This window comes from Bombus terrestris, chromosome 2 (genome assembly GCF_910591885.1).
Source record: "Bombus terrestris chromosome 2, iyBomTerr1.2, whole genome shotgun sequence".
Lineage (NCBI taxonomy): Eukaryota > Metazoa > Arthropoda > Insecta > Hymenoptera > Apidae > Bombus > Bombus terrestris.
Genome location: NC_063270.1, coordinates 1,373,786 through 1,386,414, shown reverse-complemented (window position 1 = coordinate 1,386,414; position 12,629 = coordinate 1,373,786). Strand labels below are relative to the sequence as shown.

The window sequence follows — 12,629 nt, the reverse complement described above, 5'->3', positions numbered from 1 at the left end:
ATCAATAGTATAAGAATTGTCAAGAATAATAAATAATATTTTGAATTTAAATCGAAAGTCATTTCCATCAAGTGATGACTCAAAACAAAACAGTATTAAAATGTCAATGGTCGTTCTAAATGTATAAATGTGATCCTAACTTAAATTAAATCTTTTTGAAATTAAAAAATATATAAAATACTTAGTTTATATTAAATTCGAAACCTTTACAAAACAACATAGTTTTCCTAGATGGCACTGTTTCACGATATAAAAATTTATATATTTTATGGAACAAATTGAATACTCTAATATATTTAATAAAAGAACACCCTAATTACTTAATGTAGGAGATGATATTCTAAGAAATGTGTATAAACAAAGAGGAGTGTAATATAAATAATTGCTTCCTTACACATATGTATATGTAATAAATAGCTGTGGTGAAGTGACAATGTATGTCTGTCATGTTGTTTCTTTCAAAAATTCAGCTTTTTATCAAACTATGAAGAATTGCGAATTATAGCGCAGTAGCTATTAATCCTAGAATATATTTTCTGAAATGTATGTGTATTTTACATGAATTTTAAATTCACTAAAACCATTATTTGTCTTTTAAATAATTATTCCACAAGGTTTATAATTTTAGTTTTGTAAATTAAAGATTATTCTGCTTTTGAAAATTACGACATTCTTTATTTTATTTTAATAGACTAATTAATGAATTTAATCAAGCTTTTAGTATTTAATCTCAGTAAATAATGTAAGAATATAACTATCTTCTAATATATACATATGTGTAGATGTTTAATCCTGTTCAAATAAAACATGAATGTATGGGAATAGAAGATATTAACTTTGGTGATAAAGTTAATACTTCAAATAATTCCAAATATCCAACATTTATTGAAGAAGATGTTGATTATAAATATAATGAGATATCACACTTTTGGAGTCACGCACAGTTATCAAATGAAATACATCCAAAAAATGAAATTCATGGTCAATATAATTTATTCCAATCTGAAGTAAGTTTTATAATTTCAATAAATGTTTTTATTGATTTATTTTCTAAACCATGAAACCTATATAACATTTTACTAAGGAACTGACTAATATTAAATATTTTAGGAAAATACTTCTTTAACATATATGAAAAATTATGTACAAAATAATACAAATTTTCAAGTTAATCAAGAAGGAAATTTGAATCAAATGAATCAGCAATGTCATATAGACATGAATCAAAAAGCTGAACAGTCACAATGTCCTCAAAGTATACAAGCAGCAAAGTTTACAAGTCAAATAGTATCAATTTCAGAGCCTATATCTTCCATAAAATCTAATCGTCCTGGAAGACCACCCAAAGGTTCTTCAGACACAAACATAGGAAAAAAACTTAAATGTCAATGTGAAATATGCTTCAAAGAGTTTGGACATAAAAGTAATTTATTTATACATATGAGAACTCATAATGGAGAACGTCCTTATAAATGTAATCAGTGTGAAAAGTGTTTTACCCACAGTGGAAACTTAGCAATCCATATGAGGACACACTCTGGTGAAAGACCTTATGGTTGTCAAATATGTGGAAAAATGTTTAGTCATAGTGGAAACTTATCGACTCATTTAAGAACTCATTCAGGTATAAAGCCATATAAATGTGCTGTATGTGGTAAAGAATTTAGGCATAGTGGCAATTTATCAATACATGAAAGAATACATTCCGGAATTAAACCATTTCAATGTAAGATTTGTGGGAAAGACTTTTATCATAGTGGAAATTTAACAACTCATATGAAAAAACATATTGTAAATATTAACACTAGCATTAATCAATGTGAAAATAATGAAAAGCAAGTGTTATGTACTGCAAATCTTAATAACACTACATCTATAAATTCATTCAATAATTTATCAATGATTCAAAATACTAATGTCAAACTGATGCCTATTGAAAATAATATTGTTCCTATAAAAAATGAAAGTAATGATGAGGAGTCAACAAATGCAGTTGGGGTATTAACACCAACATCAACTTAAGTATACTAAATAAATACTTTAATGATAGTTTAACTTATGAATATATTTTATAATTATAATTGCTGTAAAAATGTATTATCAGAGTTTAAATTTCTTAATGATCAACAATTGCATCAATAATTATGGATATGTAAATATATATTTTTTTGGAATTACAAGTTTTATATTGTAAAAAGTGAAATCTCTCTACATGACATCTTTGATATATAAAATACAATCGAAAATACGTGCAATTACACATAATATATTAAGTATTTGTAACTGTATTATTATATAATATGGTAAAGTTATTAAAAAACTACAATTTTGTAATTAAACATTTTGTTCATTTTATCACTTACAGCAACATTTCAGTTAAGTATTTTAAAATCTCTTTTTATTCTACTCCAAATAATGTAATATTAAAAATATGTTGATATATATTTTCTGTATGAATTTGATCTATATTACTGTTATGTGTAGAATAAGCCAAAAGTATACTTGAACTGAAAATTTTTTTATAAAAATGTTAATGTACTTTTTGTGATATTAAAAGATTTTAAATTTCATGTAATATATATGTCTTAAATTTGTATACTAGTACTCCTGACATATCATTTTAAAGAAGATATTGTATAAATTTGTATAAGACACAGTCTTCATGATTTATTTATGTATAGTAAAATATGTAGAAATTGCTTTAAACATATTAAATTATAATTAATATATTTTATTTCAGTTGCACATTGTTAATAAATACTATATAAGCTAAAAAAAATTACTTAATCTATATAAATTATAAATACTTTGAAAATGTTATGTAAACAACATTAAAAATTATCTCGAACTTTCTATTAAACATTGCATAAACATGTATCATAATACATATCTGTATAATATGATACATATTTGTATTATATGTACATACAATATTTTAACCTATGTGTTTTATGCAGATTTTGCACATTTAAGTGAATATTATTTTACAATGTCAAATATATTTATGCATAAATGTTAGTATATTATGTCTGTATTTGTGTTTAATAATTTTTCCAAACTTTGTTATATTTATACATTTTACGTACTTGTATTTGGAACGTAAAATAACTGTTCTTTATAATATTCTATAACATATAAAAATAAATTTCTACTGTCAGGATGCCAGCTTCTTACATTTATCTATATTATGAATATTTTTATAAAAATTTCTACATGAGTTTTAAGATTGAAGCAAAAAGATCTCTTCTTTCTCAAAATTTTTGGTACCAACTGGAAATGCTAGCAGTTTTTCTCTGATAAAATACATTCACATTATTTATTTATAATTAATATTAATGATATTATGTTATAGACTTAAATGTGAGTTACATACTACATATTCATTCTTGTTAAAAAAATCATTGGTACAGACTAGGAAAAATGTAAATATATAACATAAATATTTTTTAATATAATTAGAAATTGTTAAATATTAACCCTTAGAGTACTGAATACTCGCGACCTATGCGGTCCGTATGGACGGTGCGCAGCTAGCGTTGACGATCGCTGTAGACGGAATACTTTTTCGTTAGACTGAACTCTCTTGATTGACTATTCAAAGCGCAAATCGTAATAAGTTATAGCAATTCTTTTGCACGAGATTAAATGATTCAAGAGCGTTATTTTTTAGTATTAATTATTTATTATAAACATTGAAATTTACAATTAACTAGAATTTGGGTAATAAACTAGAAAATAATAAACTAGAAAACTAAATTTAGTAAATATAACAAGTTAATAATTTAGTTGTGTGTGCAAAATTTCAAAACAATTATTGATACATAATCTGACATCGCATTTTCTGCATTCTCTTATTTTTCACACAAGCAACACATTTTCTTCTTGATAATTAGATGCGACTGTCCGCGGCAGGTAGACAACTGTTATAACGAGGCATTTGTTTACTGCCGTTACTAAGGAATGTATTTATATTTATCTCACACAAAAGTAATAGTATTACTTCTGCGTAGGTGTTTGGAAAAATTGACAAACGCATATATGCGTCCTTAGTCCATGCCGGGCACTCCACACCGATACCTTTCACCAGAGGCATATATGCGCCCATAGCACTCTAAGGGTTAACATCAGATAATTATACCTCGTTTGTATATGCGTATATATAGAATTATGTGCGAATGTACGTGCGCACTAATTATTTTGTTCTCAATTATATTTCTCAATTAAAAAATTTTATGATTCTGTTCTGACAATGTAAAAATGTAAAATTGCAAGTTACTGAATACATAATTATAGTCAAAATATTAAAAGCTTGCCACCCAAGAATTTTTTACCTCATTTTTTAGAAAAAGAAAAATTAACAAAATTTCTCATACATAAAATTTGAAATGCAATTATGCTATGCACACCTAATGTTCACTTGTACACTAACTATGAATATTTGATCATTGTATAACATTTAAAGGCACTGTCATGTTTCGTGGTAAGCGATAAGTAATACTTGTAGCAAGATTTTCAGGTAGCTCATGCCAAATGAATTTTCCTGTAGCAGGTACATCTTCCACAGGTAACTTGAATGATACTAATAATGTTAAACAAAGTCCATCTCCTCCTTGCCCTCCACTGAATTCTAAGGAAAGTATGCCATGTGGTTTATGCTGTGCAACTCCATTTCCAAATAATTCCTAAACAATTTATGATAGATTATAATACAAAATTATCTACATCAAAAGGTAGATATTAAGAAATATTTACCTTCATAAAGTTATGTAAAGTAGAAAGGAGGTTGCGATGTGGATTAATTTCACAAATTGGTAAATGGAATGGCATGGTATCTGATACAAGTACATGCAATTTATTCCTGTTGATAAAATATAATACATAATTGTATATCAATTTAAAACCATAAAAGGAATAAAATATTGGCATTTTATGAAGATTTTTGTACTTTAAGTCTATACAATCGAATATGCGTTATTTACATCTTAAACAAAATAATTATTTATTCAGTTCGTTAGATAAAATATAAATATATAAATATATATATATATATATATATATATATATATATATATATAGTTAGTAATTTTATAATACAATTGATACTATTATTGTGCACATGTTATGCATCATAAAATAATCGTTTCCAATTATAGTTAATCATAATTTAGTTATGAACATCTACGTTGTTAATAGTATGAGTTTGGACTAAAATAAAAGAGGCAAGCATTTTATTGCTATAAATGTATATGTACAAGTGCATGTGCATGTAAGTGTACCTACTATACTCCAACCTAAGCCTTCATCCATATTCACAGTCATAATCAGATTGTTGTTGTTCTTTTATGAAAACTATCACCAGTGACCTTATACTGCAAGCGTAAATACTAAAGAGGAATCAAGCATAAGCACTGATATATTTATACAAATAAAGTTAAAACTTCAATGTAAAATAAATTTGTATTAAGCATATTTCAAATGTATGTAACTTACGTTGATCTTTTTTTCGAAGTGATTGTTAGCCGCAATAATAATTTGGACAACGGTGTACTAATTGGCATTAAATATGGATGTTGTGGAATATTCTTATTTGTGACATAAGTTTTACCTCTTTCTATCAAAGATATAATATCATGTGATCTGAGTGACAGATCATTTACATTATTCACCCAGCATGCTTGCAGCGATTCTTTATTTGCTTCTTCTAATGTTTTTAATTTACCACCAGTTATTTTGCCAGTAAATACAAATCGGAACCATGAACCAGTTGCACATTCTAATAGTATCAATGTTTCTGGATCTAATGTAAGCCCTGTTTCTTCTAAGACTTCTCTTTTAACAGCATCTAATAAATTTTCATTAGGTTCAACACGACCAGCAGGTAAATACCATTTTCCACTGCAAGTAGCTTTTGCTTCTTGCATCATTAATACTTCCCCTTGATTATTTATCACTACAGCAGCAACAATGTATGTTACAGTTTTTTGACAAATTGGTATATAAGTACTAGGTGTTCCTTTTCCTCCTGTGACACGTTTCTTTTGTATAAGTTGTTAATAACCAATAATAATTGCATAAGAAATGAAAGATAAAATAAAATTAAGAGAGCAAATGTTTGAAATCAATAATATAAAAAATTAAAAGAACTAAATGTCATAATTTCTAACATATTTTTTTGATTACTTTATAAGCTTCATAATAGTATGTAATAAATGTTAACTAATTGCATATATATATCAATGAAGTATCATTTTTCAAACATTAATATTTAATTACACATAAAGTTCACTTTACCTATTTCATCTTGTACCGCATGGGTACTATCATGCGTGTCACCAATTTCTAATGGATGACCAGCTAATAATAATTCAATTTGTTTTTCAATAGATAACGACATGTCAGTATAACAGCAATTGCTTTAAAATATACACAAAACAAATATTCAAATTATATCTTAGATATCATATATCATTACTACTAATTTAACGATAGATAAGATTATAAACAAAGTGAAAGTGATAATGATCATACAATTCATACATAATTGAATTAGGCGTGTGCATCCTGCTGTAGTTGTATCTAAGTCATCACTATTCAGTTCAATCTGGTTGGATTATCATCGTTCCTATATCGAATTCCCTATGTAATACTTAAAAGTTTTTTTAGAATATAATAATACAGTATGTAATAAAATATGAACGAAAATAAAATAAAAATTATTTTTAATTTATAAAGTATGATTTGAAAAATTTGTAAACTTAATGTTAAAATATTAAATTTTATGAACATTTGCTGAATTTAATTTATAAAATATAACTGTTTATATCAAAACATTGTATTATGTGGCATTATAGATCAATCATAACATAATTTACATCTAATATAAATTCATTAATGATATAAATATAATTACAAAAATAATTATTATCATCTAGGGAATGCAACTGTTAAAAAGTTATATTTTACTATATCTTTACACTTGGAAAATCAAATAGCTCTGTACAAGTTGTACGACATGCGCTTCTATATGGTAAAGGAAGCTTGATACATGATGTAAGATGTAACATGAAAAGTGTTTACATAAAAAATCAAAATAAAGTATTGCAAAATGGAAGTTTTAAATGTATTAATTGCAATAGGTCTCATTCATTGCTCATTATTCTTTTTTGACACAATTTTTAAGGTACAGTTTACGAATGTTATACGGATGAATATTATAAGTATTTTTATATATAATTTTAGAATTATAATTTAAAAAATTTTATTTTGTGAAGATAAAATATTAATGATAATTATTCTTAATAATTTATAAATAATAATAATTACGAATATTATTTATTTTACAGACATGTTCACATTATCCATACCTATATTTTTTGAAAAATACTGGTTTAGAAGTTCAAATATTGCGAATAAAATGGTTTACTACAGCATTTAATCGTAAAATAATTAAATGGGGCATGGGTCGCTCTAAATTTTGGACTGCTTGGTTTAATGCAGGAGTGATTATTAGTGTCATTATTTTGCCAATTGCTATAATTATAATCTTAAGAATGACGTTCAATATATGGTCTAATGGACCATCTCTTGATAATACTAATTCTGAACCTTTATTGGAACCCATGGTAATTTTAACTTAGAATAATATTTAATTTACTATTGTGAGATAATTCATTAATAAATGTAATTCCGTTGATAAAATTATATGTGACATGTCTTTATTTTTTACAGTTACCTGGCATAGATATGCCCTTCAATGAGATTGGATATTATATCATTACATTAGCAGTTTGCAGTATTATGCATGAGTTAGGGCATGCATTGGCTGCAGCAAGAGAAGATGTTCAGTTATTTGGTTTGGGAATATTAATTGCTTTCACAATACCCATAGCTTATGTACATATAAGCAGTGAACAACTTAGTTCATTACCATTAAAAAATCAACTAAGAGTTACTTGTGCAGGAATCTGGCATAACATAGTACTTGCTACAATAGCTGCAACCGTTCTTTTGCTTTCTACATGGTTCTGGGCACCATTTTATGTAATAGGGAATGGAATTTATGTAAAGACTATTTTACCTGTAAGTCTTCTGATAATGTATTCTTATATATTAATACATTGGTTGTCAGATGATTTTTATGTTTTACTTAAATTATATGAAAACAAAATTGATTAGAGTAGAGATAGATAGTAAATGACCAATTTTGAATTAGGAATGGTAAGTTTTTTTTATGAAAATTTACGTTTATAGAATTCACCTGTACTAGGTCCAACAGGACTTCTTGAACAGGATTTAATATATGAAATAAATGACTGTCCTGTAAAATATACTGAAGATTGGTACGATTGCATATTAAATACAGTTAATCAACCAGCTCTTGGATACTGTGTTAAACAATCATTTATTCAGGTAACATTTTTTCTGTATAATTTTCTTACATTAGTTAATATGCCTCTTTTTTTAAACAAGCAATGATAATATTTTTGTGCACAATATAAATTTTCATAACCTAATTAGCAAATTAATTTAGGAATATGATGAGTCCGTTCCATCAAAACAAAAAACTAATGGTGCTATAAACTGTTGTACATCAGATAGTGAAGTTACAGGAAGTTTATGCTTTGAGTACATTGAAGGACCACAAGCAGCTCCTTTACATTTACCTCCTCATTCTTGCCTTCCAGCCAGAACTATGATTAATCAGTCTCAAAATTTTTGTCATGCTAGTCATGAATGTGTATTTCATGATACTCATTGTTTAAGACCTTCCCTTGATAATGTTACCAAGGTATACATTTAAAAACAAACATTTAGATATTAATCACGTAACAGTTAATAACATTTAAAGTATTTAACAAACTGGTTTCTCTTTCTATCACAGGTTGTTCAAATAAAAAGGAGAGAGGGAAAGGATGTATTATTTTTCGGACACCCAGCAGATATCTATCGAACTGTTGATGTATCTGATTGGATACCTAAATATTCATTCTTAAATCCTAAATTACCAGAAGCTTTGACGCTTCTTTGCAAATATATTACAATATTTTCTGCAGGATTAGCAATTATTAATATTGTGCCTTGTTTCTTTCTGGATGGACAATATATTATAAATATACTTATACTTTATTTATTAAATTTTACGCCCCACAATAAAAATGTTAGACAAACCATTATATTAACGATAACAAGTATAGGTACATTATTTCTTACTATAAATTTATTGTATCTACTTATGAATAAATTATTATAAGTAGTAAAAGAATGTTGTTAATATTCGAAATTTCTATTTAGAATACAAAGTACATTATTATGAATTACATTTCTATATAAGTTTAATGGCACTTTGTATCGCTTATTTAAATATCTTAATAAATCTTGCAGTCTCGCTTAAAAAATTATTTACATCTTTGGAACAACAGATTGGACCACATAGGAAGATTATATTATATATTTCTATATTTTTTGGAAATAAATTATTAGTAAATATAATATGTAAAAATCTAAGTAGATTAGATAGTTATATTCAAGTACAATATAAAAATAAAGCTATTGCTATGTTCTGATATGACAAAAAAGGCAGCTACAATTTATTATTCCTACTTTCAATGCGGTGTTATGATTTTAGTTGTGTAACAAAATTTAACTGTCATTCAAAAATAAATGAAAAATTCTATACCTATATTAAATATATTTGTATAATTTGTTTTGTTTACTATCTATTATTTGAATTATTATAAAATTATAATATATTATATAATGAAATTTCTTTACAACTAGTATAATATAATAATAATGATGTATTTAGTTATATAAGAAAGAGATATTATCGTTTTGCTGCTGCATCTCCATCCAATGCTGTAATAGTACAAAAATTATAATGTTTGTAGTAATATAAGAATTACTAACATTATTTTTGTTTTCAATATTTTTTTTAGAATATAGATATATTACAAATAGTTAATTAAACAGTTATAAGAGTAATTAAAGGGTTACATACTTTTTCCGTCACATGCAACAATTTTAACTTTATCTACTATTGCAATTTCTTGAACTTCACGGAATTCAACATCATTAAGCATAAAGGTCCATACATTGTCACAAAATCTGTAAGTGTTTAATTTACCAGCCTAAAAATTTTAAAGAAATGATGGTTATAATCAATGTTATTTAAAGTAATTAATATCAAATATTAACATTAGTTACCTTAAATATAAGTCGTGATTTAACCCTGGCTGCAAGTGCTTGATTTATTGCCTTATCAAATTGTAATAGTACTTTAATTGCTAACTGAGGTGTGATTTGCCCATACTATAACATATTATATTATTACATAAAATGAATATCATAGATTATACATTTTTCATTTAAAGTGTATCATATTAATGTTTATTTTCTATAGTTTGCATGATGACAGAAGTAAAATTGGTTTATCGACAATATTAACCGCAATATTACATATTTTTGTGAACATACCTGAATGAGCTCATCAAGGCTTTCTTGTAACGTATTACCTAATGTTGTGTTTCGATATAATTGATAAGACATTGTCCTTAATGTATAATATGCACAATATTAAAGCAAATTGAGGTTTTTTAATGCAAAAGTAATCTTTATGAGTAACGAAAATAGGAAACAGTATTTGTTGATTAGCTGTGCTGTTAGTATAGAGATATAAAGATAGAGTGCGTGACCGAGCTGAATAAGCGATATAGGAATAAAAAGAGAACGCTGCATAGAGATTTCTTATGTCCTTGTTTAATAACGCATGCACATTCGTATAATAAATGTGTAATTATAACATTAATCAATGACCGGCGTTAATGCCATGTTCGATTAGATAAAGACACAAGAGATCTCTATGAACCGTTATTTTATTCCGATATCGCATCCACTTATATGGTTATATATATGATTCGCGTACTTTATCTTTGTATCTCTGATTGTTAGATAAAATCCTACTGTGCAGTACTTATTTGTATAAATGAAACCATATAGTAGAAAATGGTGTTGCCAAGAGCGGCAGATTCAAATTCAAGATTGTATACTATATTTTTTCACGCTACATATATATCTGATATTTATCAAACCTATAGTGAAAATTTATTTATTTAAAAAAGCGTGTGATTTTTTTATTTATTATTATAATAAAATTTTAAAATATTGAAAAGAAATGCAAAATATCATTAATTATTATTTGTATCCTATCATTTGAAAGGAGAAATTATTCTTTTTTTCAAAAAATTTATTGTGAATTTTAATCGCTGTTATATATAATACTACAATTTTGAAAAGTATATTGATGAATTTTTAATACTGATTTTTAATAGTAATCTGATTAAATAGTTTTCAATACGACTATGTGAACTATTCTAAAAATGAAGGCAAGAGTGCATGTATACATATGAAACGACACTGTGCGGTAAATGAAAGTTCTACACAAAGTTCTTCCAATACAGGACTATGTTAAATAAATATAATCTTATATCAATAACTAATACAAATTAACAAATGTATTCTATTTTTATTCATCTTTAAAATGTTTCCTGATACATACTTGCGAAGTATTTATTTATTTACGGTAAAGGTTATACATGTAACTACGTATGTACTAAATACTGTTTAATTTTGAAAACTTTCGTTTTAGTAATGATAGAATGATAGTAGTGATAAAATAGTAATGATAAAATGCCAAGAGTAATATTCCTACCGAGAACAGAAAGCTAATGTATCGTGTAAAGCAAAGATTGTCCTCCAGTCGTGTATACAACACGTATACCTTGTGAATGTTTGATAGCGCTATCTGAATATGGTCAATACGGTAGGTAACTGTAACACCAACGTGGCCTCTCATCGGTTATCCTGCGAACTTTCCAAGTAGACACGTGGTACAATACAGTGATACTTCCATCGTACCTCCCCACCATTTTCTGCGCAGACAAATCAAAATTTAGAGAGTAATTTTAAATCTTCTGTGGAACACGAGTTATAACGTTCGCGCACATGTCGGTAGTGACATATCAATTAACGTAACGTATAGACTTTCGTGAGCAAAATAGGGAACGAAGAATAGTCAAACGTTTAAAGCGAATGCTTTTCGCGATTGTATAATTTAGATGTAAACGTACTACATATTGGAATTTTAGAAACTTAAAAGTCAGGTATCATTTCGGAGCGTTCAATTAATTGAGTATGTTTATTAATTTTGTATTCATCATGACGTCCATAGGTAATCATTTAATAATCAAGCCTGGAACTTAACGGGGCAGCAGAGGAAGTAGTATCAAAAAGTTTGTCGATTCGCACATGGTACGTTGGCAAAGTTAATTTACCATGGGAATTCAAATTTTAATTATAAAGAGTATTAAGTTGCTATAATGAGATACGAGATAAAATATCGATTCATGCACTAAAATTTCAGGCGCTAAGTAAAAAGTGTATATCACGAATCAAATGCAAGAATAAATTGATGTTCTTCAGATGGGATTCTATTTTGGTAAGTTTCTTTTTTCTTATATCTATATACATGGTTTGGTGAGTTAAAATTCTAGAAATTTACATTTAGGTTATTCAAATTCGTAAAAAAACGTTGAACATACATGTTTCTTATATGATGTCTACTACTTTTGGTA

The 12,629-nt window shown here is 26.6% G+C and overlaps 4 protein-coding genes across 5 annotated transcripts; 2 read left to right on the top strand and 2 right to left on the bottom strand.

Annotated features, from left to right (window-relative positions):
* Positions 1 to 90: 90 nt before the first annotated feature.
* Positions 91 to 2,467, top strand: LOC100648469 (zinc finger protein 214). Of its 2 annotated transcripts, none has more exons than XM_012315250.3 (3): positions 91 to 435; positions 783 to 1,007; positions 1,111 to 2,467. In XM_012315250.3, exons 2-3 carry the CDS (start codon positions 783 to 785, stop codon positions 2,020 to 2,022), a joined length of 1,137 nt encoding a protein of 378 aa, XP_012170640.1. In that variant the 5' UTR covers positions 91 to 435; the 3' UTR covers positions 2,023 to 2,467. The 2 variants fall into 2 exon arrangements, with proteins under 2 accessions (XP_012170640.1, XP_003393538.1); XM_003393490.4 differs by having other exon boundaries at positions 92 to 543; positions 1,111 to 2,466.
* Positions 2,468 to 4,321: 1,854 nt separating this feature from the next.
* On the bottom strand, positions 4,322 to 6,531 carry LOC100648588 (8-oxo-dGDP phosphatase NUDT18). The gene is made up of 4 exons (XM_003393491.4): positions 6,292 to 6,531; positions 5,491 to 6,022; positions 4,753 to 4,858; positions 4,322 to 4,682 (listed from the first exon to the last, which is right to left on the bottom strand). The coding sequence occupies exons 1-4, from the start codon at positions 6,392 to 6,394 to the stop codon at positions 4,443 to 4,445; spliced, it is 981 nt and encodes a 326-aa protein (XP_003393539.1). The 5' UTR covers positions 6,395 to 6,531; the 3' UTR covers positions 4,322 to 4,442.
* A 444-nt stretch (positions 6,532 to 6,975) lies between these two features.
* On the top strand, positions 6,976 to 9,575 carry LOC100648700 (membrane-bound transcription factor site-2 protease). Its single transcript, XM_003393492.4, has 6 exons — positions 6,976 to 7,180; positions 7,344 to 7,622; positions 7,729 to 8,079; positions 8,251 to 8,409; positions 8,531 to 8,788; positions 8,882 to 9,575. Exons 1-6 carry the CDS (start codon positions 7,106 to 7,108, stop codon positions 9,248 to 9,250), a joined length of 1,491 nt encoding a protein of 496 aa, XP_003393540.2. The 5' UTR covers positions 6,976 to 7,105; the 3' UTR covers positions 9,251 to 9,575.
* On the bottom strand, positions 9,439 to 10,831 carry LOC100648812 (transcription initiation factor IIA subunit 2). The gene is made up of 4 exons (XM_003393493.4): positions 10,474 to 10,831; positions 10,204 to 10,308; positions 9,998 to 10,127; positions 9,439 to 9,855 (listed from the first exon to the last, which is right to left on the bottom strand). The coding sequence occupies exons 1-4, from the start codon at positions 10,543 to 10,545 to the stop codon at positions 9,824 to 9,826; spliced, it is 339 nt and encodes a 112-aa protein (XP_003393541.1). The 5' UTR covers positions 10,546 to 10,831; the 3' UTR covers positions 9,439 to 9,823.
* Between the last annotated feature and the right edge of the window lie 1,798 nt (positions 10,832 to 12,629).